The sequence below is a fragment of the Manacus vitellinus genome, unplaced genomic scaffold, assembly GCF_001715985.3.
Source record: "Manacus vitellinus isolate BGI_N305 unplaced genomic scaffold, ASM171598v3 scaffold_20_pilon, whole genome shotgun sequence".
In the NCBI taxonomy this organism is placed as follows: Eukaryota; Metazoa; Chordata; class Aves; order Passeriformes; family Pipridae; genus Manacus; species Manacus vitellinus.
In genome coordinates, this window is record NW_021939471.1 from 11,989,365 (window position 1) to 12,017,020 (window position 27,656).

General features: G+C 37.1%; 1 protein-coding gene across 2 annotated transcripts; it reads left to right on the forward strand.

Annotated features, from left to right (window-relative positions):
• The first annotated feature begins 2,674 nt into the window (after positions 1-2,674).
• Positions 2,675-27,656, forward strand: CWC22 (CWC22 spliceosome associated protein homolog). Of its 2 annotated transcripts, none has more exons than XM_029959584.1 (19): positions 2,675-2,741; positions 3,394-3,510; positions 3,620-3,877; positions 4,341-4,469; positions 6,212-6,380; positions 6,723-6,776; positions 7,669-7,804; positions 7,890-8,096; positions 8,217-8,279; positions 8,628-8,723; positions 9,704-9,785; positions 11,026-11,086; positions 19,342-19,419; positions 20,557-20,709; positions 21,625-21,752; positions 22,679-22,780; positions 22,883-23,079; positions 25,719-26,238; positions 27,301-27,656. In XM_029959584.1, the coding sequence occupies exons 2-19, from the start codon at positions 3,398-3,400 to the stop codon at positions 27,404-27,406; spliced, it is 2,652 nt and encodes an 883-aa protein (XP_029815444.1). In that variant the 5' UTR covers positions 2,675-2,741; positions 3,394-3,397; the 3' UTR covers positions 27,407-27,656. The 2 variants fall into 2 exon arrangements, with proteins under 2 accessions (XP_029815444.1, XP_029815443.1); XM_029959583.1 differs by having other exon boundaries at positions 27,337-27,656.

Sequence of the window (27,656 nt, forward strand, 5' to 3'; positions counted from 1 at the left end):
TTTTGCAATCGGATATGTCTGTCACGTATTGGCCTCATAAGCCACCAGCGTGCCTGTAGCAAATGCGGATAGAACCTTCCCAAATCTTCGTTCGTGAAGCCTAGCCATGATGACTACTAATACGTAGTAACAGCTACTGTAAGAGTCAGTAAATTACAGCTGCTTCTAGCACCTGTTGTCCTAACACTGAAAGTCCTGAATATTATTGGGATACAATGATAAAGTAGTTCGTCAAAACTGACTGAATGATGGTGGCTCAACAGAGAACATAGGCATGTGGAGGAATGGAGAAAGAGTAACAGTGACCTTAAAATGAAAAGATAAAGTGACAGTAAGTAGCAGTTAATTTGGCAACTTTCTGTCATACTGTGAATGTTGAAGCTTTTCATTTTAAAAGCTGTGTGGTCCATCTCTGAATGGATGGGAGTGATTTTTTTAGGAATGCAAGAAGAAAAAATGTAAAGTTAATTTTTTAAAATTATCATTTAGAAATGCTGTGTTTTTACAGTACACTACATTTGGGACAGGTTAGCAGAGCAATGCTGTTCTGATACACTGCTTCAGATCTGTGGTATTTCTCTACCTGTGTTCTAAAGTTTGACCCTGCATAGTCTTCCTTTTGGATCCAACTTTTCTGACTGAAGTGACTTTTAATAGGGATGCTTCTACTATTTTCCCAGTTTGGTGGTTGTGGTAGTGCTTCCTCATCTGTTAAAATAAACCAGTTAGCAAGAGTTTTGGACTGTTTGGACACTTTTAGTTAATCATTGTGATCAAAATGGACAAGAAGGCTAACTTGTGGCAGAAAGGCTGGTCATGAAGAGCTGAGGGGAAAAAGTTCTTCTACAAAGAGGTGCTTTTGCAAGGAGATGTGTTAAGGCCAAATACAGAGACAGACATTACATTGTTTTACTTCTGCGAACACTTGTGTTTTTGATTCTGCTTGGGCAAAGACAGATGATGTAGACCCCATGAGAATGGATCATCCTAAAAAGACCCACTGCTTCCTTCCTATCTGCTAAATAGGATTTAAATACAGTAAATGTTCCATGTTTTTCGAAGATTTTTATTACCACTTCCTTGGAAGCTTAAGATATAGACTTGCATTATATTATTGGGCAGAATAAAAAAAACAATTGAAAGGCTTTTCTTAACCTTGAATTCAGTCATCTGCTCTATGGTATAATCCCACAAATGACTATTGAAAAGGGAAGAAAACCTTGTGAATTTCTTGTACTAGCTTTGCCATCAAAGGTAACGTTGCCCTAAAATTAAGTTGTTAGACGGACTTACTTTTATAGGGATGCCTGCTCCCAATAATGCAATGCATTGGGTTTGTATCATTGTCTTCATGCAGGCAAGATAATACTGGGTATAATTTTAATACAGTGTTAGAAATGTACCCTCAGAAAGGCAATATTCTCTAAGTTATAGTGACCTCAAAAATGCAATTATTTATTTGCATATATACACACACTCCCCAGTTAAGTTTTGGAGATCAGTGGTATAACAGTCCACCCTGGTCTGTGGTGACCTCCACTACCTGGTTTATGGAGGAGGTCTCATTGTATTCTAGTAACCAGTAGTTTTAACTGGTTCTCTGGTGGGTCAAAAACTAGTGTGCCAGCATGTTGGTGGAGAGGGTGCCACTTCAATAAATGAGGTGAGAATTCCTGCAGGAAGTTCAGTCAAGGTGCACAAGCAAGCCTTTTTGTTGACTTTCTGCATCAGGTAAGATGTTACCTATTTCACAGTTAATCACTGTCTGACAACATGGTTTTGAAAAATGATAAATAATGTTCTGAGTGAAGAGGGGACCTTTGGAATAAAAGTACTGAGATTACAAAAGCTGCTTCTTAACTCTGCCAGAGTAGTTTTAAAACAGCTTGAGAAATGTCTTGTGTATGTTGTAGATGCTGTCGTACTCTGATTTTTGAGTATGACTCCATATTTCCATGTCATATTCAGCCCATGGAATTTGGTGTGAACTGTTTAAGTGTGTATGACTTAAACAATCTCACAAATCTGCCAGATAGAACAGTGTCACTTAGGTGTTTATGTATGAAGCTGGGAATGACTCATGAGAAAATAAATCATGGTTAATAAAAAACAAGAAGATAGGGAGAAATTACTCAATAAAGGGGGTTTTTAGGAGAGAGGAAAGACACTTTTCAAACAAGAAGTGGTAGAATTTTGTTGGTGGTTTTGCATGTGATGCAACAGAGTAAAATGGCATTTGGAAGGAGGAAGCAGGGAAGTGGTCTGTATACTCTAACCCCCAGCAGTAATTGACAGCAGATGCCTTGAAAAATTTAGAAACAGGGCAACTATAAAAGTACTTGCCCACATACACTCCCACTCTACCTGTTTGCAGCTTCCTGAGCCAGATAAATTTTTTTGGTAACCTATGTGGATTTTTCCAGTGTTTATCCAGTGTCTTGAACCCATATAAACATTTGGCATCTGCAGCATCCTGTAGCAGAGAGTCCAGTACTTAATTACGTGTTACTAAGAGAACCAGCTCCTCTCATCATAACTGACTGCCTTTAGCTTTATCTGATGGCCCTTCTTGTAAAGGAGTAGGGAACTGAAGATGTGGTATGCTTTGTTCTGAAAGTATGTGCTCACAGTCATACTGGGGCTTGATTTTTTTTTTTCTTTGTTTTCTTAAAGCATGGTTCCAGCCATGAAAGGAAGGAAAACTACAGTTCCCGACAAGGAAGTTTGTCTCCAGAGGACAGGTACAGTGAGTTTTATACCTTTCAGTTCTATATATGTATATATATATATATATATATATACCTCAAATAGTGATTTAGAGAAGTTAAAAAAATCATCAGGTTGTGTTTCTTTTTTTGTATTACCGTAACTGAGCGGTGAAAAGTAAGTGTAGGTTTAATAAAATATTTACATGTCAATATAACAGTAATTAAATAGATTTATTACTAGAACTAAATCTTTAAAAATCCTTAGCATTTAGTTAAATTGTCATGGGACTTGAAAATGGAAATTAGATGCTGGCTTTTTGCTTGAACTCACATGTTGCTGATACCACAATTGTCATTTTAGAGCAAGACTTTTGTGCTGCACAAGCAAAAGTGTCCATGGTGCTGAATTTACCTTTGGTATTTAATGTTATTAATGTTTAATATTTAATTTTAAATTCTGGGAGGAGCTTCCTTTTACAGAGCTTTGATTTATGATAATTTTTTCCTGACAAGAAAGTATTGTAAAAGTGGACTGTTTTATTTGAATGGTGCGTATCTTGAAACTCAGGTTGCAGAATTGGAACAGTTGTGCATTGTAACATTGTATTGTAAGTAGATATTATATTAATACCATTACTTTTCTCAGCCTTTTACTAAGAATTTTTGTGTCTTGGGTTGCGAGCAGGGATATGGAGCATGATGGGTCTCCGTCTCCCAGAAAGAGAAGACACTCTGATGACAGCAGATATGATCAGGAATATTCAAGAAGGGAATACTATGATGACAGAAATTCAGATGGAAGGTATCAAACCCTTTCTTAATCGGTAATAAAATACTTATTTTAAAGAATAAAATGTGAAAACTTTTCACGAACCCTTGGGTGTTTGGTGGGTGTTTTTTTTTCTTTTTAGAAGAATGGAAAGGGGGAGAGATAGACACTATGACAGATGGGAGGAGAGAGAATATGATCGGAGGAAGCAGAGGAGATATTCATCACCCGATCGTAGGAGTCCAGAGAGGTCGACAGTTCAGAGCTCACTTGCTCAGGATGATGCCACTTCAAAGAAGAAAAAAGAAGAAGTGGATCCAATCCTTACTCGCACAGGTGGTGCATATATTCCACCTGCCAAGCTCAGGATGATGCAAGAGCAAATCACTGATAAAAATAGGTGAGTTGGAAGTGACATATTAGTTTTTTTGCTGAAAGCAAAACATTTAAGGGTTTTAGAGAATGTTGGGAAAATGGGATCCATTTAGAGGGCTGTGATCATTGTTTTGAAGATATATTTTTGTCAGAAGAGAGATGAGATAATCACATTAAAACTGTACTTACTTCTGCTGCAAAATGTAAATGGAAAAGTGGGATACAGAATGTAGCTAGGGATTTTTTGGAACAGCATAGAAAGCTGAACATACTGAGTTGGTATTACATTTTGGTATATCAGTGATTTTCTAGTAGTTAAATGTATAGGTGTGAACTAATCTTCACATTTATGCAGTGAATATTTCTTACCTGTTTTACTGATTAAATGAAAATGTGAATGTAAGTTTTATATATGTATATGTATATAAAAATTTACTCAGTGCTACTTAAAATTTATGCTTTAATAATTTGTGATGCCTTTGTAATAGCTTGGCATATCAGAGGATGAGTTGGGAAGCCTTGAAGAAGTCAATCAATGGTCTTGTCAATAAAGTGAACGTTTCTAATATAGAAAACATCATTCATGAGCTGCTTCAGGAAAATATTGTTAGGGGAAGGTAAGTCTTTGTATTTTAAAATATTTCTTTTGCTTTTCTGGTACTGTGTGTACTGTTTATGGGTACCTCACGGTGTGTGCTATGTGTAGTGTATGGGGTCTGCTCAGATTTTAAAATTACCCTTAGGCTATATTGTCCTATGCAGAATAGTCCCTTACTTGGGAAAGGGATTGAATGCTTGGTGAAATAAAACAGTGCAACCTTTTCTTAAAGGTTTTCCCTGTGTATTTTACTTGGCTTGTAATTTATGATTGTTACTGGCTGTTTATTTTTTTAGTGCTGGATTTTTTTTTCTCTGGGACAAATAATATTTGTTGTCAGTATTTAGCAATACAACTTTTACTACAGTTACCTGCCTATGTTGTTTATTGTTGTAATGTAGAGAAAAGATGATTATGCTACCTGAGCTCAATACTAGGTCATGGTGATCATGCAACTATTGTGTGATGACTTTCCTTGCATTAATTTTGATGTCATTGGGGGTTAAATCTGCAAATCTAAAGGAGCATGGGTTTCTTAGGTTGGCTACCATTTAAACAAACAAAACCAAACTACCAACACAAGAATTAAGTAAAATCTAGAGAGTGAACAAGTAGTTCCTGAATGTCATTCCTTTTAAAAATAATAATGAATCTCAGGGATTTGTAGGACTGCTTTTTACTTGCCCACATTTCATGTCCCCAAAACATAATTTTCATACAAGCAATAGTATTTTCATTTAGAAATAAGCTTATTGAATGTTTGTAGAATATACTTATCTGTGGAAGTTTTTGTGTGTGGTTCATAAATGTCAAAGTAACGTAGATGGGAAACGGCAGCACTTCCTCCGTCTTACACTGAAGTCTGACTTCCAGATTTGCACAAAGGTGCATATAAAAGTAATGACATGAAGTTTTGCCTAGCTGTCAAGTAGTTTTCTGAGTTTTTAAGTTGAGGATAAATAAGAACTGAAACAGACCAGTAACTACTGTTTCAAAGTGGAAATATTCTGCTTCTGTGCACTAGTATAAGTCCTATTCCCTTTGTCAATTCCAAAGTAAGTAGGAATGAGGTCCCTAGGCTGTTCGTATTTAGTACCATGTAGGAGGTTTTTATGAGGATTTCAGTAGGCCACAGAGAAGATAAGATAGCTGGATTCCAGTGTGTACTTTGAACATTCACATTTGGAGGGCTCTTTACCCCCCCCTCACCTATTTGTAATGGAGTAATACAGCAAAAGTCAAACTGTGTGTGCTCCTAAGCATTACAAAAAGCAAAATTGAGAGGGGGAGGAAAAATAAGTCGCAGATTCTTTTCAGACTTCAGTCTTGATAATAAATGTAAGAGAGATCATTAGAGTAATAAAAGAACTATTCTCATGAGCCCTGTGTTTACATTTATTTAGACTCTAAATAGTAGTCTTTTATAATCAGCCTAAGTTGCAGGATACAGGATGGCTGTTTGCATGCTTAGCATTTTCAAATGTATTTCTAAGTAAACAATATTTAATGGAAGATAAGGTACCATTTTAAGAATTTTTGAGTTCAGGCAGATTTGGACAACATGTTTTGCCAAACTGCATTTATGCCATGATAAACAACATTTTGAAAATGACCATTTGGTATCTTCCAACTATTCCAACTGCACAATACTATTTTATGTGATAGGTACTTGTTATTCTTTACTTTGGCTGAACACCATTTCAATAAAAAAACTACATGTCTTATTACCAGAAAAATCTTAAAACTTACCTATTTTTACAGGGGATTGCTGTCTAGATCCATTTTGCAAGCTCAGAGTGCCTCTCCGATATTTACTCATGTTTACGCAGCTCTTGTGGCAATTATCAATTCAAAGTTTCCAAATATTGGTGAATTGATTCTGAAGAGGTTGATACTGAATTTTCGCAAAGGATATCGCAGAAATGACAAGGTATGTAAAACATGAAGAAGCAACATGCTGAAACTTGTCCTTCTGCTGTGTTAACTGTCTGTCAAGTGTGGTCAAATTATGTACTTGAAAGGAACACAACTAAGACCAGTTGAGACCAGTCTTTAGTACGTTTAGTAGTATTAGAGTACCTTGAAACTTTGACAACCTATTCTGGGTTGATACTGTGCTAGTTTTTTGGGTTTTTTTCTTTTTGAAAGCCTACACTCCTGATTGCAAACAACTCATGACTTAATTTTATTGTGAGATGCACAAATCTATAGTGTGTCTGAGTTAAGTCTTTTTTTCTGTATGTTAAAATTTCCTGGTTTATTTCTTTTGCAGCAACTCTGTCTAACATCTTCAAAGTTTGTCGCACATTTGATGAATCAGAATGTGGTATGTTGCTTTATGTTTCTATTCAATCCAAACCATATATGGCTAATTTTTAATTTTAAGGCAGCAATAGCCTAAGTGAAGATGCAATCCCTGCTCTAACGGTTCCTGAAAACCTGAGTGTGGTGCCTACCTTAAGTTATTAGGACCTCTTTAGAAAAGACATTGGTCATTGTTTGTGCAGTTATCATCACTTATCATTACACTTACGCTCCACAGCTTCCCTAGATTTCATATATGCGTTTGGGCTACTATTCAGACAAGTCTTGATGCAAAGCAAGGATCGTCTGAGGCTCTATCCCACAGATCTTAAACAGAATTTTCTTGCAACAATTTGTGTAAGCAGAACTGGACTCGGTTACATCTAAACCAAATTTATGTCCAGCTCTATGCACTTTGTTTATGTGTGATAAATCAGGATACTCCATTTTAAATAATGGCAAGAAGCAGTGTTTCAGGAATACTTTGGGAATGTATAGCATTTTGGTAAAGAGGAAGCTAATCCAAGATGTACCATTTGCTTATATGCCTAATCCTGGAAGAACTGATTTATTTATAGACAGAATGCACTTGGAACTAGTTTCCATAATGCAAGTGCTGGTTTATTTGCTTCTTGGAAATGCATTCTATTATTTTCTTAATGGCAAAATGTTTTTCATTGCTTGCTTGTTCAATAGCAGAGTCACATTTACTATGAAGTTGGTGTAAATAGAGGTGGTAAAACTATTTGAAATTTGGACTTCCTCTTAAGCAGCTTTGTCCCGCTGCTGTTGCCTTGTGTGTGTGATTAGTGTGTTGTGACATCCTCAAAGGCTGTACAGATCTGTCAAGTAAATCACCGTGATGATAGTGTAACATTGTGCATTCTAATTATTTGCTGATATTCCTTTCGTAGGCTCATGAGGTTTTATGTTTGGAAATGCTCACCTTGCTTCTTGAAAGGCCTACTGATGACAGTATTGAAGTAGCAATTGGATTTATTAAAGAGAGTGGGCTCAAATTAACAGAAGTTTCTCCTAGAGGTATCAATGGTAAGTATAGTTAGCCAAAACATGTCCTTTTGTCATTTGTATTTAGTAAATCCTTTTCATATTTACATTTCTTTCTTTTCCAAAGCAATCTTTGACCGTCTTCGACACATTCTGCATGAATCTAAAATTGATATGCGTGTTCAGTATATGATAGAAGTCATGTTTGCTGTACGGAAGGATGGCTTCAAGGATCATCCAATTATTCCAGAGGGATTAGATCTAGTTGAAGAGGAGGATCAGTTTACTCATATGTTGCCATTAGAAGATGACTACAACCCAGAGGATGTTCTTAGTAAGTTAGAAATGGAAGATAATTCTGTGACTGCATTCCCTGAGAAAACAAAATCAAGATTAAAAGTTCATTGCTTTCTTCAATTTGTATTTTAAATAAAGATTCTCTTTTGTTCTAAAGATGTTTTCAAGATGGATCCAAACTTTATGGAAAATGAGGAGAAATACAAGACACTGAAGAAAGGTAGGGATATTTGTGTGTATATTTCACATTTTATATGTGATATTTATGTACTTACTTATCTATGGCATTTACTTATCCCACTGTTGTTGCCAGCCTTATTATTTAACAGTGGGGGATATTTCTGTCCTAGACAACTGTCATTCAGTTCATCATTGTGTTCCTGCTATTCAGTATTGTTTCTCCAGTGGTGTTTTCCTTTAATTATGACATACCTATTTTTTTTTTGCTTGTGCCACGTTCTCCACCTGAGAGATCCTTTCCCTCTTTTAGGTGTTGGATCAGGGATTTTTTTGTAATGAAAATATTATGGTCTATATTCCTTAATAATATGGGATACTCTTCTTTCAGAAATTCTTGATGAAGGTGACAGTGAATCTGAAGGAGATCAAGAAGCTGGAAGTAGTGAGGAAGATGAAGATGAAGATGAAGAGGAGGGTGAAGATGGTAAGTGTATAACTGGCACCTTACTAGTGATTTATTGTAGATGAAATGGGAAAGCTTACCTTCTTAGCTGTTTTGCAAAACTAAGATGTTCAAATGTTAAGGGATGTTTTCATCTTATTCTCAGATCTAAGTGTTTACGAGCAAACAGTATAAAAGTAATTGTCTTAAAACATTCAACACAGGCAGAAACAGAAAAGCAACTTTGCCCTGTTATTCTTGACAGTATCAGTTTTCTGTGAGAAAGGCCTTGCAAACAATGTTTGTGCAGACTGCATGAGTAATTGAAAAGCCAGTCAAGTATTGTTCTTGTGGAATAACAGTAATGGATTTCCTTACTAGTTTGCCGGGGTATTTCACAGAAGAGCAGAGCTTCCAGGCTGATGAAAAGTGTGATCATTCACATAACTTTTCATCATTTATGCTTCAAACTTCAAAAGACTGAAGGAATAGTGAATACCTTACAAATGAGTGTTCACAGAATGGTTTGGTTCAGAGCGGATTTTTCTACACTTACTGCAGGACAAAACAGAACTTTGCAAAATGATGTAACATAGATCCTACACATAATAGAAACTAAGAATTACCTGTTAAAATCAGGGGTGCAACATAAAGCATTGTATAGCTAAATTGTGCAGAAAACAGGTTGCTAATAATGTGGACAAGAAATGTTATATCCAGAGGTTGCAGTGATTAAGTCACTGAAAAGTCTTTAAAAGAAGAATTTAAAAGTAGAATTATCCTGTTAAAACAATATTTAAATATTCCTGTTAGTTACAGATGAAGCAAATAACAATTTTTTCCTTATCTGTAAAAATAAAGATTAAAAAAATACATGAACATGATAAGCAGCCCTATATATTTCTAGAAAAATACCACACTACAGATGTAGTAAACGATAAATAGAACTCTGCTAAGAGATTGCTACATGTATCTTTACATGTATCTTTTGTTCTTTACAAAGCCATGTTTTTCTTTTCCAGGCCAGAAAGTTACTGTTCACGACAAAACAGAAATTAACCTGGTCTCCTTCCGTCGTACAATTTATCTTGCTATTCAGTCAAGGTAAATAGAATATGATTTGTACACCTATAGCTGTAGTTCTTTTGAAATGGGTGAACTCTAATTTTCTTTCTTTTAAAATTCGTTCTTAATATGAAATTTTAAAAAAAAACCTAACAAAGTAGGGAAGTGTTCATTATGGAGCCTGACCTGACTGTGTAAAGCAGACTGTTTTGACAAATGGATACCCAAATTCTCTTTCTAAGATAAATCTTGTTTGTTTCAAAATGTTTTGAGTAGTGAACTGGGACTTTTCTGTGACTATTGCTGTAATCAGAATTTTCTCAGTGAATGAAAGTCAGTGATCTTTAGATTATACAGCATTTTAAGAATTTATGAAAAAAGTTACACGGACACACTTAGAAATGCTGTACATTTTCTCCACTTCTGAGAGGAGTTCTGCAGTGTGGTTCTCCTTAGGCCCATTAAGATATGCATTGCTTGGAAAATAAGTATAGATACCAACCCTGAAGTGTACTGTTTGAAGTTGTCTTGAGAATGAAATCCCCTTGCAGTATGTGGCACAAATGATCAAAACATGGTTGTATAGCTCCTGTCTCATCGGGATGAGAGGGGGCATTGACCTGTTGCATGCCACTGAATTCCATCATTAAAAGTAGGCATGGCTCATAATACTCTGCAGGTTCTGAACTTGCATGCGGAGTGTGATAATGTAGTTGTGGTGTTGATCATTAGACATGTGAATTAATACCATACTGAGAGGTATGAAAGGCTCTTATGTTTCTCAAAGTGGCTGTTAAATAGTTTCTTGCCATACTGAAGTTTGTTCATCTTTTACTTGGGTGGGAGGGCGTATTGGTGGTAGCTAAAGGCTTTCAGAACAGGAGTGTAAAGAGGAGAGTGTGGTATATACTGCTTTTAGATCTTATGTGCAGTGCTTGCATTTCAGAGTGTTTCAGGATGTGCAAAATGAGCTCCTGCTTTTTTATGTTTTATGTAGTTCTGTAAGATGATGTAATAATAATAACTTGAGTCATCTTGTTCTCAAATGGTTTGCAAATGTAATCAGTTTAGATTAATTTTCAGATACAAACTCAGAAAATAGAAATGTTTATTAAAACCCCCCACAACAACAATAAAAATCCAGCAAGTTAAACAGCTGAGATACTTCATTTCCAAATAGTTGAAGTTTCAGCACCAACAATCAATCTTAATATAACTCTGAAATGTTTTTAGCATGGCATATATTGCACAGATAATGAGAAGCATTTTTTCTATTCAGCTTAGACTTTGAAGAATGTGCTCACAAACTACTGAAGATGGACTTCCCTGAAAGTCAGACTGTAAGCCTTGCTTCTTACTCTTTTTTGTTATTAACGTTATTAAGAAACAGTACTGTGGTAGTGTCTGAAATCCTTGCTCATGTTCTGGGACCTAGTCTGTATAGCAACCAGAGGAGTGAGACTGATTCCTTACAGCTGTTCCTCAAAATGAATTTCACAACCTTTAGAGCAAATAGACTGACACATATTTCATAAGCAATTTGTCTTATGCATTTGCTCTTTTCTGTCAAGCAACTCACATGTTTGCTTGTAGCCTGTTTGAAAAGGTCTGTTGTTTGGACTGTTGAAACTTTTATCCTATGACAAGAGTACTGCATCATGGCAGTCACTCTGAGAGTTCTGTCTCTGAAAGAAGATGGGGTTGAAGGTATTTGCAGACAACTGCAGACTTTATCAGTGGGATTTGAAATTTAGCATAGTGCTAAAAGAGTGTGTTGTTTTGTTGCTTTCACAGTCTTCTTTGAATAAACAGTGTACTGAATTAAAGCAGTTTTGAGTATGATTGCTTTGCTGTAATCTTGTAGAGTATCAGATATAAGCTGTTTTGTTTTCAGACTCTGTAAGATCAATACAATTGGTATGTTTTCAAGTAAAGGAAATTGTTCTTCGTCTGGTACTTATATTTGATATTGGTAGAATGTAAATACCCATCTAATTTTATAAACAGCTTTTCAGTCAGCTGTAAGCTATCATCATGGGAGTTGCACTGGAGAGAGCTGGTAATTTCCTTGTGGCTGTAATTACTGTTCTGTTTTATTTGAAACAATGTATGTAGTAACTAACCTTATTAGTATAACACTAGTGAGGGGAGATCTGGCCTATGGTTAGGTGTTCTTTGAGAACTGGTTTGCCTATGAGTTTTTCAGTTCTTGTTCTATTTTGTTATTAAGCAATTCACATGGAAGTAAGCTAAGAACTGAGATGGTGGGGTTTTTTTAACTAGTTCTCTAATTCTATGCATGAAATGCAATACTAAGCATGCACAAGGTTATAATTCTCAGTGAAGCATAACCTGAAGAATTCTAAAGAGAAAAAAAAATTTCTAGCAAATCAATTCAGCTCTGAAGAACAGAGCTAACAATCTAGAATATAGGTACTACATCATATAACAGTCAGAATGCATAACACTGCTTGCTTGTTAGATAACTGCTTAGAGAACTGGTATTTAATTTCCTGGCAGTCTCTGTCAACTCTGAACTTCTGTGGGCAAAATATGCTCAGAAAAAATAAATTTCATAGGGGAAGGAAGAAAACCCCAATTAGTATCAACCTACTATTCAGTACTAGTTTTAGGAATTACTGCAATTCAAGGTCCAAAACTGTTGCAAAACTGCATCTTCTTATCATATGAGGCCTCTTCTTTGTGCTGATTTCTTTTTTTCTCTAATAATCATAATTACTCTCCATCTCATTGGATCAAAGATGAGAGAGCTTTGACTTGCTCATTGTATAGAACTAAGCTCCTTTTTGGGGGCAAAAAGAAACAAAGAAGATGCTTCCTGATCATTGCGAGAGCAGAATGAACAAGCAGTTCAGGCAATAAAATTATTCAAGGATTTATGAGGCTCAAGTCTGTCCATGTGGATAAAAAAACCTGAATGCACTCAGGAGGAAATTTGTTTGAATTAACTGCCAGTTTTTAAACTAGGAAAATAATTTTTTATTCTTTCAAACTAGTATCTTCATATTGAAACCTTTATTGAATCGATTCCCACTGTCTTCATTATCAAAATAAACCATTACTAAGTTTGCAGATGACACCAAGTTGGGGGGGGGTTGATCTGGAGGCAGGAGGGCAGGAAGGCAGAGGGATCTGGACACGCTGGATGGATGGGTCAAGGTCAACAGTGTGAGGTTCAATAAGTCAAAGTGACAAGTCCTGTACTTGTCACAACAACCCCAGGCAGCATGACAGGCTGGGGGAAGAGTGGCTGGAGAGCTGCCCAGGAAAAAAGGACCTGGGGATGCTGGTCAACAACTGGCTGGATGTGAGCCAGCATGTGCCCAGGTGGCCAAGGCCAATGGCATCTTGGCCTGTATCAGCAATAGTGGCCAACAGAACCAGGGAAGTGATTGTCCCCCTGTACTCAGCACTGATGAGTGTACTCAGCACCTTGAGTGCTGTGGGTGGCTGAGGGAGCTGGAGTTGTTTAGTCTGGAGGAGGTCAAAGAGGACCTTACCACTTTCTACAAGTACCCAAAAGGAGGTTGCAGCAAGGTGGGACAGGACCAGAAGAAATGGCCTCAAGTTCCACCAGGGGAGGTTTAAATTAGGTGTTAGGAACAATTTCTTCAGTAAAGAAGAAAGGTTGGTCAGTTATTGAAACAGACTGCCCAGGGAAGTGGTAGAATCACCATCCCTGGAAGTGTTCAAAAGATGGGTTTATGTGGCACTTGAGGATGTGATCTAGTGGAGAACATGATGGTGCTGGGTTAATGGTTGGACTTGATGATCTTAGAGGTATTTTCCAACCTTAGTGATTCTATGATTCTTTACTATTACTTTTTTAGTCATAAAGCACCTTTTTCTTTTTTGGTCTGTTTTACTGAAAGCTTCATTAACTGCTGTGCAACACAAGCATTTGTGTGCTTAATACCAGTAATGGATCTGTCTCACAGTTCTGACTTGCAGAAAGAGGATTAAGGTTCAAATGGATAATCTACAGACTAGAACAACATAATACTGCTTTTTGGCATTGCAGTTTAGTACCAGCTGCTGAGGGGGATGTCAACAGTCCTCTGATTATTTTTTTTAAGGAGGAAAGACATTCAAAGAGTTGAAATTCTTTCTTTTCTAAGTAAATTTTCTAGGAGTAGGTTTGCTTTTATTCATGTTACTTAGACCCAACTGAAACCTGCAGATCGAAAGTTGAAAAGCTTTGTTGTAATTTGTACTACAGCCTATGAGAAGCTGTTCTAAACAAGCCTTGCAGTTGCTTTTTTGGACATATGCTCAATCTTGGCACAGAACACTATTTCTCTTTTTTTAAAACGTACTGTTATTATCTGTGTTAAAGCTACATTAATCCCATGCATTACTAAAGAAGAAAATTTAAATAAATTAAAACTGTGGTTGGAGTATGGTATTATCAGTTGTTCTGACTTCTGAACTATGAGGAAAGCAAACAAACAAGCCCTACTGAAATGTCAGAAATAGGCTTTTAACATTATGCTTACCCTGAACAGATTTTTGTTGCCTCTGGTCTTGGAGGGACTACATTTCAGTTTCTGGCATTTTTAGTTAAAAAAAACCCCAAAGAGTTGAGTTTCCTCATAGTAATAAAAGAATATGTCAGAGTGACAACTGCTTAGATGTAGAATTGATCCTTCTTTAAGAAAACATACATTAGGAATATAGGGGATTTTTTTCTTTTTTTCTTTCCTTTTTTTGAAGATGGAAATGTCATGACTTGTTGCCCAGTCTCCCTCAAGGGTGGTGGGGACAACCAAAAAATTAAACCAACCATACATTGTTCTTGCTCTTTGAAAGCATGTCTAAAAGAGTTTGGCTTTTAGGCTTTTCTTCATTTTTTTACTTGTGATAAGAACTAAATTTGTATACAGCAGTGCTTGAAACTTCGCTCAAGTTAGAGCCTCTTCTGTATCTGCCCCTCAATCTGGTATCCCAGACAAAAGTAATGGGTCATGGGATTTTTTTTTTTACTTGAAATGAGAAAAATTATTGTAGGCACAGCCTTTTTGAAAGAATTATGTGTGCATCTGACACATCTTCATTTTTACAGGATGGTGTCACTTGCTCAAAGCAACCCTAGTTGGAGGGGTGGGAGTGTCAGTGTCTCTTGTGTTATTTATGCTTTGAGTCTTGAAGATGACAGAAGTATTCTACCTTGACATTCAGTGAAAATGTTGTTCAGGAAACTGGTGTAGACTGGGATGGTCTAAAGCTGATAATTCTGTTCAGGTCAAATTAATGATTTCTTAGCTTCATTGCTTTCCTTTCTAATTTGGAGGGTATTGCAACTGGTAGGTTTGGCATCTGCACCATGATTAGTTCACAGAGTTGCTACTGCCTGTAAAAGGTGCTCATCCTCAGGTAGATTTCCTGTCTTCTGAAGCAGGACTTTTCATGTGCCTGAGATGTAGAATCAATCTGAATTTTCATAATTTATCAATTAAGAAAAAAGCATGTACAAACCATATTGTGGTATATGTTGATGTTAGAGAAAATCAAGATATAGAATCCGTATAGAATAAGCTTGTATTTGTGTGTTACTGATAGCAGGCATTAGCTAGAATTCTGACTAGACTTTGATCTTCGAAGCATGTATGTATGCATGTATTTAACCTAAGGGGATGAAATTACTCAGATTACCTTAGTGAAATCACTTAAAATGAAGTTTTGCTTGTGTAGCCTTCTGGTGGAAAGAAAGAAATACTGTGGGGCTTTTATGTATTATTTCACCAGACTCGTTTGTGTGTTGCAGACTTGTAGCAGCATGAATGAAAAGTATATATCTATGCTTATATCCAGTTAATGATTCCTGTGTAAAATGTTAAGTCTGATTTATGCAAGATTTTTGATTACCATATTCAGCTTTAAGCATATGTTGCTCTAAACATAGAACAAGTTGGGGTAAAAAATGGTAAATAAAGGGACAAAAGTTGAGGAAGACTGTTAGCTGACCATGGGACAGACCTGGAGACAGTGTAGTAGCTGCCAAAAGCACTGCATGTAGTATGCGGAGAGGCCACCTGCTACTGGAACACCTTCTGTAGCTTTGCCAGCCTTGGCACCCTGTGGTAATTTGACAAATAAGGAAGAAAAAGAGCAGAGATGCTGGAAAAAATAGGCCTGTGTGGTTGTTACACATATTAAAATATGCAGCAGTAAGCAAAGCTTTAGGGTAGTCAGAGGAAGTTAAATACACTTCAGTGAAATGAAAGAGAAAAAAGGAAAAATTTAGAGTCTGTAAAAACAGTGCACGTATATAAAATGCAAGGCACTCATTTCACATAATTCCAGTTTGACGTTGATTTAAATGAACCTATGTCCTTCACTAGGTTTGCTCCCAGCAAATTAATTCCTTTAGTTTTATGAAGAAACTCCTAGAAACCAAGGGTTTGCATTGATAGTTTTCTATTTTAAGAAGCTGTGTTAGCTTACTGGGTGGGGATGTCTCGTGGTGGTTTCAGTTTGTGTATGCAATGGATGGAACAGAGCCGTGGGGCTGGCAAGGGAGGGGAGCTGCAGATGGCATCCCTGCTGGCTGGGGGGGGAGTAGAGACTACTCATGAAGGAGGTCTCCTCAGCCTGTGGGGCAGCTCCAAAATTCCAATCTTAGCTGAATGCAAATCTTAAAGAAATTGTAAAAAATGAGGGGAGAAAGATGGAGGGGAGATGACGGGGGGAAGTACTAACTGTAAAAAGTAACCCATGATCAGAAGGGAGTGAGAAAGCTGAGTTACTCTGGCTCTCTGTCTGCAGTGAACATAGCCTTTGGGTGAAGCTGAGAGCATATCGACTGGGCAGGGTGTGCTTGTTTTTAAAATGGTAAAACTGGGGAAAAAAAACAAGTCCGGTGTTTTTGTCTTTTCCTGGCTTACCCTTTAGCATCTTCAAATGTTTGATGATAGTTGCCATGTTAGGTGGAACCAAGGTTCATCTAAACCATTGCTCTGTTTGGGTAAGAGCTAGTTGGAAATGTTTAGGGAGAAGTGTGATAAGTGTAGTGCATTTAGAGGGAGCTTTTCTCTTTATCTTCTCTCTTAGCAGTTTTGGGAAGTGTTGTTGTTATTCATGATACAGTGATAAATTCAAGATCTTCACAAAAGATCATTCACCATCTGTATGAGATGACAGGTATTTTTGAAGTGGTTTATTTCATGACTGGATAGCTATACATACTTTCTTAACTAAGCTGAGGAATCACTTGCTGAGCATTGAATGAAAATCGTTGAACAACACAATATATGAATTGCCTGTAAAACTGGGGAACAAATTCATTCTGTTCTTCAAAACAACTGATGGGCTAAATAACACAGGCTCTTCCTGCCATAAACATCATTGGGAGTACAGAAATGAGTTAACTAGCCTTTGAAGCTGGAAATTAAGATGGAATTGCCATCTGAACTTGTCACATCTCTCAAAAAAATAATTAAATAATTGTAAAGTTTGTTAATTTTAAATCTGGAAGACAGTTACCCTAAACTTAGCCTTGAGTTGTTTAGATAACACTAGCAAGGATGTCTTTATGGGCAAATCTATTTTCATGCATGTGATTATTCAAGATACCCTCCTAGAAATCTTTGTAATATTTAATTAAAATGTTAAAATATTTAATTACTGTAAACCACAGGGGATACCAATGTTATAATTGCATTTAAGATGAGGAAGAAAAGTAATTTGTTTTTCAAGTCTTCCTGATGTTATTAACAGTGACATCAGCACTTTACCCTTTTTATTGTTTAAAAACTGATTAACTGCAGCAATCCTATAAAATGGGATAATATAAAAAATTGATATGCATTTTAATACATCACACTAACAGAGTGTGACAGTGTTAAAAGGAATGCCTTCAAACACATCTGTAAGTTTATTTGGTACATTACTGCCTTTTTATTTGGGGGAGTAATTTTTTTTTTCTTGTTCAGCATGGTTGGCCTTTTATTTGTTTCGAGTTTTTATGATGGGCAAAAATGTTTCTTCTGAATATATGCTTGGAAGAGTGGCACAGGTGGGAGAATATGAAATCTAGTATATGCTATAGTAAATTGGTGTGAGAACAAAACACTTGAAATCATCCTTTTCTATGGGAACGTTAATATTAGTGTAAAGATAAATTAAATTAATAATGAAAGATACATGACTGACAGCCAGAAACATATTTGGAAGTGTCATAAATTGGATTATGCTATGGAATTGGTCTTAATGAGAAAATAGTAATAGAAAAAAAAGGGAATGGGGAAAAACTGCAATGCAGTTCAAGCATTGTGTATTTCATGGCTGTTAATTTATATATTTTCACTTTTCTTAATGTTTCCAAATGTGCCCTAAACCAATTCCTAGCTGTATTACAATCTGTAACTTACATAGTAGGGGAATAAGTTTGGTTTTAAACTCACGTAGGCTTACTTGCCTGGCTCCCTGCTCTCAACCAGTGGAGGGTGCTGGTCCTAGAGGGGAGGGTACAGAGCAGAATCCATCTGTGTGTTTCCCTCTGATTCTTGGTTTGGGGCCTGTGAAAGAAGAGGAGGAGGAAGCTGCCAGAGGTTGATCCGATACTGATCTTGGGGTGATAGTATTGGGAGACAAGGAGAAAGGGAGACAGTCAGTCTGTGTTCCAGAAAGACTGGACTAACTGTTCCAGGTAGCTGGTGTAAGGGAAGGAGAGCATCTTCTGTTGCTTACATCTGTGTTCACCATGGAGACGGGAAAATGAAAGGCAGGCTGTCGATAATGGGGGATGCACAAAAGTTTTGGGAGACTAATCTAGCTAGGCTTCCTCTGCTTCTTCCTAGGCAAGGAGAGATGCTTTTCTAAAGGGTGATTCTGAATATGAGCCTAAAACAGCTGCTTTAGAAAAGTTCCTCTTGTTCTCTTTGTTATAGAGTAAGTCTAGGCGTGTTCACTTCCCGGGGTTGAGTTTAGTCTTTCTGAACATCACCCTCAGGACTGAAGCAATTGCACTGTCATGCAGCCTTTTGCTTGCAGAAGCTTGTCAGGAAGACGATGGTTGAGTAGTTAAAGGTATTAGTATATACCAAAAACTACAGATACTTCTGATTTTGGAAATAACACTGCTAACCATGCACATGGCGTTTTCAAATGGCTTGTCTGTAAGCCATTTTGACATTTGAAAGGTGTGAAGAGTTTTCATTTTCCATAAATGCAGGAATCGGTGCTATTTAAAACGAACCAAAAACCCCAAAAACAAACCCAAAAAAACCAAGCAACACACAAACAAAAACAAAACCACCAAAAAAGCCCTCAAAACCTTACCTTTTATCTTGTATCTCCTTTTTTCACTGTGGTAAAGTCAGTTTGTAAATGAGTTCTGACTTTTTTTTTATTAGATACACAGTGTGTTAGAGGAAATTTGAAGGGCAAAAGTTCATATTCACATCCCAGAGGAACTCACAAAACTACTGGTGTCACCAATGAAGTTTTATGTAAATGCTCGTTTCAAAGCTTGTACTTGTGTAAGGTTTTCTTCAATTATTTGGTACTTAGTGATGGGTTTTTTGCTGCTACAGTGAATTTACCTAAATAAATATTTTTTTTTTCCATAACCCAGAAAGAACTCTGCAATATGATACTTGACTGCTGTGCTCAGCAAAGAACATATGAGAAATTCTTTGGGTTACTGGCTGGGGTGAGTTCTGTTTTAAAATTTTACACTTTATGATAGAAAATTTCATTGGTTTACTCTACTTGTTGTGTGTCAAACTTAAGTTTTAATGGATAAATAAAACTAATAACCTTTTTATCATTCTGAAAATGCTTACGTTAGTTAATTGTGTTAGTGGATTCAATTAACGTTTTGATTTTAATAAGCATAGTGAATGCAGATTGAGAGAACTCATTTTCCCTTTATAATGTTGCTTATTTTGCCTTCCTTTTTTTCCTCATTATGGTAAAACAATAAATCAGTGGCAAAGAAATGGTACTAGAAAAACAAAAGTATTATGAGTTACCAGAAAATAGCCTTTTTACAGTGCCAAATATTAATTTTGGAGACTTGTCATTTACCACTTCTTTCAGAACTGCTTAGTAGGACTAATTTAGAGCGCAAGATTGAATACTTACTGTCCAGAGCCTGTGAGTGTTTTGTTTGCTTTTCATTTAACAGCTAACTCTCTGTTTTTGTGTAACTAACTGCTGATTTAGTTGCAGTGATTTCTTACTTAGGTTTTTCTTATCAATAATATTGACAGATCTGAAGAGTTAAGATTAAATACTTGTATTCTAAAGGGGGCAAGTTATGCTGAAAGAGAGTGTTTTTTCTCATCTGTATTTGTGATCCAGTACTTGAGGAAATCCATCTGCTGACAATCAGTTACAAAGCACTAACAATACAAATCTGCATGTTCAGATTAATATAATTTTTTATTTCCGTATTCTTTGGAATGTATAGATCCAAAATGTCTTAACCTCTGTGTTTCCTGCTGCTTCTCTAAATTGAAATAGTCATTCAGTAATGTCATGAAAAAAGTGGGGTTATATCTGTTGAAAATACTGGATATATAGAAGTAAAACAAATTGCTGGATAATTTGCTGTAGTTCAAAATTTATAATTACTACTTTGCAATTCAGATGAGTTTCTTGTTCTGACAACTGCTCAAAGCAATAAAATATATCCATTTGAATGTGTTTTCTCTTCCTCCAAGGGTTATTTAAAAAGGAAATTTTGCAGTAAATATTCACACCATTAGGTCACTTACATGTAGATTATTTGCGTATTTAGTATTTTGTTTAATCTGGTTGTTTAAATTGTACAATTTTGTCTCAGCGTTTCTGCATGTTAAAAAAAGAATACATGGAATCCTTTGAAGCTATTTTCAAAGAACAATATGATACCATTCATCGTTTGGAAACGAACAAACTGAGAAATGTTGCCAAGATGTTTGCTCATCTACTATACACTGATTCAATTCCCTGGAGTGTAAGTTAAAAACAAAGAGCTATTGTCATAGATTTCTTTTTCAAGAGTTAATCTCCAGTACTCCACAATAATATATAATGTATTAGTTCTAGTATTTGTTCTGCAATTTGGAACTACTTGTCCTTGTAGCAAACTGGATTATGTTAAGTATCTTCTCAGACACTGTTGAACAGTTCTGGTTGGTTCCATCTCCTCTTTTTGCCTCTTCTGCATCATAATTCTTCCTCCCCATTTTTCAGTAGTTGATTTAAGCTGTTACTTTATGGAACTCAGCTGGAATTGGTTGATTAAAATGTACATCTTTTAGAAAAGAATTTTGAACTTGTAATATATTAAATTAAAAGTTGTGTAGAATTATAAGACTTTTAAAAATATTGCCATATTATGATTTAAGTACCATATAAATAAAAGCAATCTTGCATTCTGAGATATATAATAACATCTGAGATATAATAATATATTATATCTGAGATATAATAACATTAAAAAAATGAAGAAATAAATATAGGGTGACTTCTCTTTTCAAATCATTTTATTCTTGTTTCATAACCTAGTCTAATTGTCGTTCTTCAGGCACACATAAGTCAGTCCAAATATTTTACCTCTTTAGTACTTAAGTCCCAAATCTCTAACTTCCCAGAAGTTCACACACCTGATTTTCTCTTATGGAGCTTTTGTAGATTAAAGAAATCCTTAAAGAATTACTAGCATAAATATAATCAGAAGCCACTCCTAGGTGGTAGAAAAGAATTTTTGAGAAAGACAGTCTTGACTAGGAATCATAGAATTCATGGTCTTTTGAAAAAAAAAGAAATAAAAATCAGTCTTTACTTGTTATTTCTAACAAAATTTTCAAGATAAATTAAAGAATGTATGTTTAAACTTAAGGGTTTATATTTTTCTGAACGTTTTCAGGTCCTTGAATGTATAATACTGAGTGAAGAAACTACCACATCCTCCAGTAGAATTTTTGTCAAAATATTCTTTCAGGAACTCAGTGAATATATGGGACTTCCTAATTTAAATGCAAGATTAAAAGATGAGTAAGTAGAAATTTTATTTTCAAAACTGTAAATTTAATGAGCTCCTTTATCTGAAAAAGTACAGATAAAAACTCTGTTCAGGTTCAAATAAGTTCTGTAGCTGCAGTACTTCAAGTAAGTTCATGTATAGATTTAGTCATTGCAAAGAGTCATATTAAGCTGAGTGTATTACCATCATTTTGGGTTCTAGTATGTGCATGACTGTTTGCAAGATATCTCTTCCCCTCTCACCCCCCATAATGATATTCATCTTTGTGTAAGAATTTTCCATGTGTGAATTTATTTGTATATACTGTCAGCTATATAGCTGCATATTAAATGACACTATGGCTTCTCTTTCTGACAAAAATTAGAAAAAAAGCACACAATTATTAGTAACAGGTTTTCTAGGATCAGTTGCTTAAGTGTAGTTAAGTAACACGTTCTTTTAACTCTGTATGAGATTTAATGCATTGCATTCTGGCAATGTTACTTTCAATTGCTTGAGCTGTTTCTTCTAAGTTGGCATTTCTTCTATGTATGATGAAGAATTTGGTAGATGATTTAGCTCTTGTAAACTTAAACTTGAAACTATACTTAAGGCCCTGTATAATGGGTACATACATCTTTGACCTTCTCGGTCAGTGCACGTTATCCTTTGCTGTCACAGGCTACTGCAATTTCACAGGTCACTTGAGGGCTTCACATGATCTGTCAGTATGTAGCAATTCTGTGTGTGAAGAAGTTTGCTTTTCATAAAAGAGCAAATTTTTAAATAGCATTTGATTAGATCCATCATAGATGCAAACAATGAAAGTGTTGAAAAATACATGAAGAGAAACCTTGCTCTCCTGTGGAGATCCATACAGTTTCTTTTTTCAGTTTCTTGATGTCAGTGAGAGTGCTGAGCTGGCATGGTGTTTAATTTAGATGTTTGTTTCCATCAGGACACTGCAGCCGTTCTTTGAGGGATTATTGCCTCGGGATAACCCAAGAAACACTCGCTTTGCCATCAATTTCTTCACTTCTATTGGCCTTGGAGGACTAACGTGAGGAACACTTCTGATTTAATATTCACTTTCTTCATCTTCCCTCCCCCTACAAACAAAAAAATAAAATTGAAAAACAATATTTTTTTTTTTGCTAATTAGGGATGAATTACGGGAGCATCTTAAAAATGCACCGAAGTTAATTATGACACAGAAGCAAAATGTTGAGTCATCGGATTCCTCTTCATCTTCAGAGACAGACTCTTCCTCAGATTCTGATTCTGACAGCAGCAGTACTAGCTCAGAGTCATCCAGCAGCAGTGACTCTTCATCTAGCAGTGACAGCAGCAGTGACTCAGGTACTTAAGCACTAGCTGTATAACTATTTATTTCTCTTTTACTTCTGTTTATTTACATCTGTTTATTTCTGTTTCTATATATGCTTGTTTTGAGGAAAATCTGGCTATAAACAGTGTTAATTTCTCTGCTTTAAAATCTAATCAATTCGTTTTTAACTTAGTTTTAAAATATTAAATATTGTTCATGGAAATTTATTTTGGAATTTAGAAAAATTGAGAGTTCTATTTTTAGAGACTTAAATGTCTGAGAAACATTGTTTTGTAGATTACTTTTTTTACACAGTTGATACCTGTTGCATACTACTATGATCTCAGTTTATTGGAGAATGGAGGAATTAGAGTCATTCCCTATTAATATCTCTGTGGGATGTTTACTGGTGAACTGTAGAGACTCATGTCCACAACTCTGTTTTGCTTGGCTTGACTGAGTGAGCTTGATACTACTCGTGTCCTTCCCAGTAAATATGTGCTTCTTTGTGAGTCAAAAATTACTTTCTTCAGTTCTACCAGTGTATTTAAATATTATTCTTCATCTGAGGCTCCATTTCTAATTCCTCTTCTTCAGGAAGAGTTTGTGTGGTGATACTGTGAAGGTTTTTGTCTGTAAAGAAATCTCCAAGGAAGAATTAGCTTTTGCCGACAACTTAGTATTTTTATGCATTATAATTAGCGTTTAGCATCTTATACCATCCTGGTGATGTAGAACCTTTATCTGACATGAATTGTCATAAACACTGCTTAGTCTTTAAAGTACATGCTAGTATGAGTTAGTGTGTGCAGTCTCCCCCAGTATATACACATGAGCAGATGATAGCACAGCATGACTTCCTGCAGTACAGAGGTTTGCCGATTCGAAGTTAATTTGATTTATTATGTGCCTTTGAAGTGGAAGTGTTGATTTATAAAATAAAAATGGTATGAACTGCTCATGCTTTGGAAATGCACTATAGTTCTCCATCACAGTCTTAGTGCACAGGAGTCTGGGTTGTGTGTCATCACACTAATCGCATTAATGACGACAGCACTAGAGGAGGCACAGTCAAACAGGGTCAGAGGAGGCACTGGTTCAGCACAGAGCCAGATGGCTCTGCTGAGCTGCTTGATAGGAACCAGAGGGGGAAGTCCTTAGTGACAAACCAACTGAGTCTGCAGTCTGCCAGTGTGAGCACTTATTTGTCAAAGTTTAGGACCATGGCTTCTCCTACTTGCCTTTTTTCCATTCAGGAACATATTCATTAAAATTTGAATCTTGATACCTTTGCAACCTGGTTTCACTTGTCTTTTTCAGGTTCTTGTGTACTGTAATACAGTGATCAAAACACTAATTGGAAATAACTGTACTCTAATGGTAAACTTAGTTGAGGCCCATTACTGGTTATAACTCCAAGTCTTCCTGTGTTTGCAGCTTTTTAAATCTGTAAAATAACTTGGAAGAGTTAAAAGGCATTTTTCAGAGCAATGTGCTGCAGTATTTCAGTGTTTTAACAGTGCAGTGTATAAGAGAAAAATAGAAAACCTGCTAATTAGAAACTGAGAAATTGAGTATACAGCTAAATTGCAGGTTACTGTCTTACTGCCAGTTAATGTTTGGGACTTCATCAGCTAGCTCAGCTCGGCACTGCTCTGAGGAGGTACTTCTAACCAAAACAGGTCCAGCAGAGGATGAAATTTATCTGTTATCAAAGCAGCTGGTTCTTTTCTGTTTACTTTCTTGGGTGGTTTTCTGCATTCTGGTGGATGTAAAATAGTATGGAAAACACTGTTTAAAAAACTTAATGCATTATAATGTATCTGAATTGATCCATCATTGCATTTGTCAGAATGTCAGAAAGCATTAGTTCAGACATGAGATTAGAAAACTGCTGTAGAACTCAGATGTTATACGTAGTAGTCAGTTTATGGCTGTGATATTTTCAAAAGCTGATGTGATACTATAGTTCATACAATAAGGTGAATTAATGGTTATTCTAAATGGCAGTTAGTGATAAATACTGTCAAGTGGAATCTGGAGATCCCTAATAAAGAGCAAACAGGAAAGGTAAGGCCTCTTCCACTGAGATGAGCATTGCTGTATATTTAGAAATACAGAAGTTAATCTTGTTGACAAAGCTGTCACTACTTCTGAAAAACTGAGCCCGAGGGCCATTGTTATATTGCTGCAGTACCGTTATCTCAAGCCATTTCATCATCCCTCTATTTCTGCATAGGATAGTGTTGGAGATTTTTCCCCATCTGCTGTTTTTAATCTCCATTGACTGAGAAGCTTTTCCAGGAAAAGTAAATGATTTTGGGACTGGATAGTCTGGGAAAGGTCATCTTCCCCCCCCCCCCCCCCCAAAAAAAAAGATTATTTTTGAGAGTGCTTTGATGTATAACTTTACAGCCTATGCATGGTCGTTTCGTATCAAGTCAACAAGAGGATGATGACAGGTGGAGGTTTTCAAAAGACAGGCATCACTTGCAGAGAGCTAAGGGATAAAAATCAAGAGTTCATTATTTTGGAACTTTTGTCCTTATACAATGCACACACAATTTTTTTGACAAAAAAAATAGCTCTCTACAATTTTATTTGTAGTTTAATAAGTTAAACATATTAAATTAAAATGCAATCTTAGTCCCATAATTTGTTATAATTTCAGATGTTTCTAAAACTAGAAGAAGGAGAATGCAGAAGAAAAATAGAGAATCCAATAAAGTTTCCAGGAAAAAGCAAGAAAGGAAAAGGAAATCCGTTGAAAAGAAAATGGGAAGGAGGCATCAAGAGGAAAGAAGTGATACTGAGAGCAAATCAGAAAGAAATCACCGACATTTAAGAGAATCACACAGAGATGATGTGTCAAAATATCATCACAGAGATGAGTCCAATGGCAGAGATGGTTACCATAGTGGAAAAGATAGGAACCATGACAGAACTAAGGATCTGGAAAATAAACACAGTAATTCAAAAGTTAAGAAAGCAGACAGAAGAGCTTCTTTGTCTGATGATGAAAATTACAGACACTGGAGCAAAGATAATGGACATCGCAGTAGAAAAAGAGAAAGATCGAAATCCAGAGAGAGAGACCGTGAGGATTCGAGTCCAAGAGAGGAGGAACAAGAGGACCGGTACAGAAATGGTTCGGAGAAACACCGGGAGAAGTACAGCCGCTATTCTGACCAGTACAGGGAACCCAGGGAGAACGAGGACAGGGAATCCAGAAGGAATGAGGAGCGGGAGCCCAGGAGGAACGAGGAGAGGGAATCCAGGCGGAACGAGGAGAGGGAGCCCAGGAGGGACGAGGAGAGGGAATCCAGGGTGAACAAGGAGAGGGAGCTCAGGAGGAACGAGGAGTGGGAGCTCAGGAGGAACGAGGAGTGGGAGCCCAGGAGGAACGAGGAGAGGGAATCCAGGAGAGACGAGGAGAGGGAGCTCAGGAGGAACGAGGAGAGGGAGCTCAGGAGGAACGAGGAGAGGGAGCTCAGGAGGAACGAGGAGAGGGAATCCAGGAGGAACGAGGAGAGGGAGCCCAGGAGGAACGAGGACAGGGAGCCCAGAAGAGACATGGAGAAGGAGCCCAGGAGAAACGAGGAGAGGGAATCCAGGCGGGATGAGGTGAGGGAGTCCAGGAGGGATGAGGAGAGGGAATCCAGGAGGAACGAGGAGAGGGAATCCAGGCGGAACGAGGAGAGGGAGTCCAGGCGGAACGAGGAGAGGGAGTCCAGGAGGGACGAGGAGAGGGAATGCAGGAGGAATGAGGAGAGGGAGCCCAGGAGGAATGAGGAGAGGGAGCCCAGGAGGAATGAGGAGAGGGAGCCCAGGAGGGGCGAGGAGAGGGAGCCCAGGAGGGGCGAGGACAGGGAGTCCAGAAGAGACGAGGAGAGGGAGCCCCGGAGGAACGAGGAGAGGGAATCCAGGCGGAATGAGGTGAGGGAGTCCAGGAGGGACGAGGAGAGGGAATCCAGGAGGGACGAGGAGAGGGAATCCAGGAGGAACGAGGAGAGGGAATCCAGGAGGAACGAGGAGAGGGAATCCAGGAGGAACGAGGAGAGGGAGTCCAGGAGGAACGAGGAGAGGGAGTCCAGGAGGAACGAGGAGAGGGAATCCAGGAGGAACGAGGAGAGGGAATCCAGGAGGAACGAGGAGAGGGAATCCAGGAGGAACGAGGAGAGGGAATCCAGGAGGAACGAGGAGAGGGAATCCAGGAGGAACGAGGAGAGGGAGTCCAGGAGGAACGAGGAGAGGGAGTCCAGGAGGAACGAGGAGAGGGAGTCCAGGAGGAACGAGGAGAGGGAATCTAGAAGGAACGAGGACAGACAAAGGGAGAATTCCCCAGACAGGCGAAAATGAAGACCAACCACAGTTTGACATAAATGTACGTTTCTGAGCTGTTAAGACTGCATTTTAAAATCTTACTGAACTTTCTTTAAAAAAAGATTTTGTACAAAGTGATAGTTTGCATTTGTAAATTTTACCAGACTTTTTCAAATTTTCTGTACCACTTTTTTATAATTGTATCATTAAGTCTTTCTGTTAAGTTCTTCTTGGGAAAGACAAAGCTCTTTATTTTGTGAATAAAACCATTAAGATATCAGCAAAA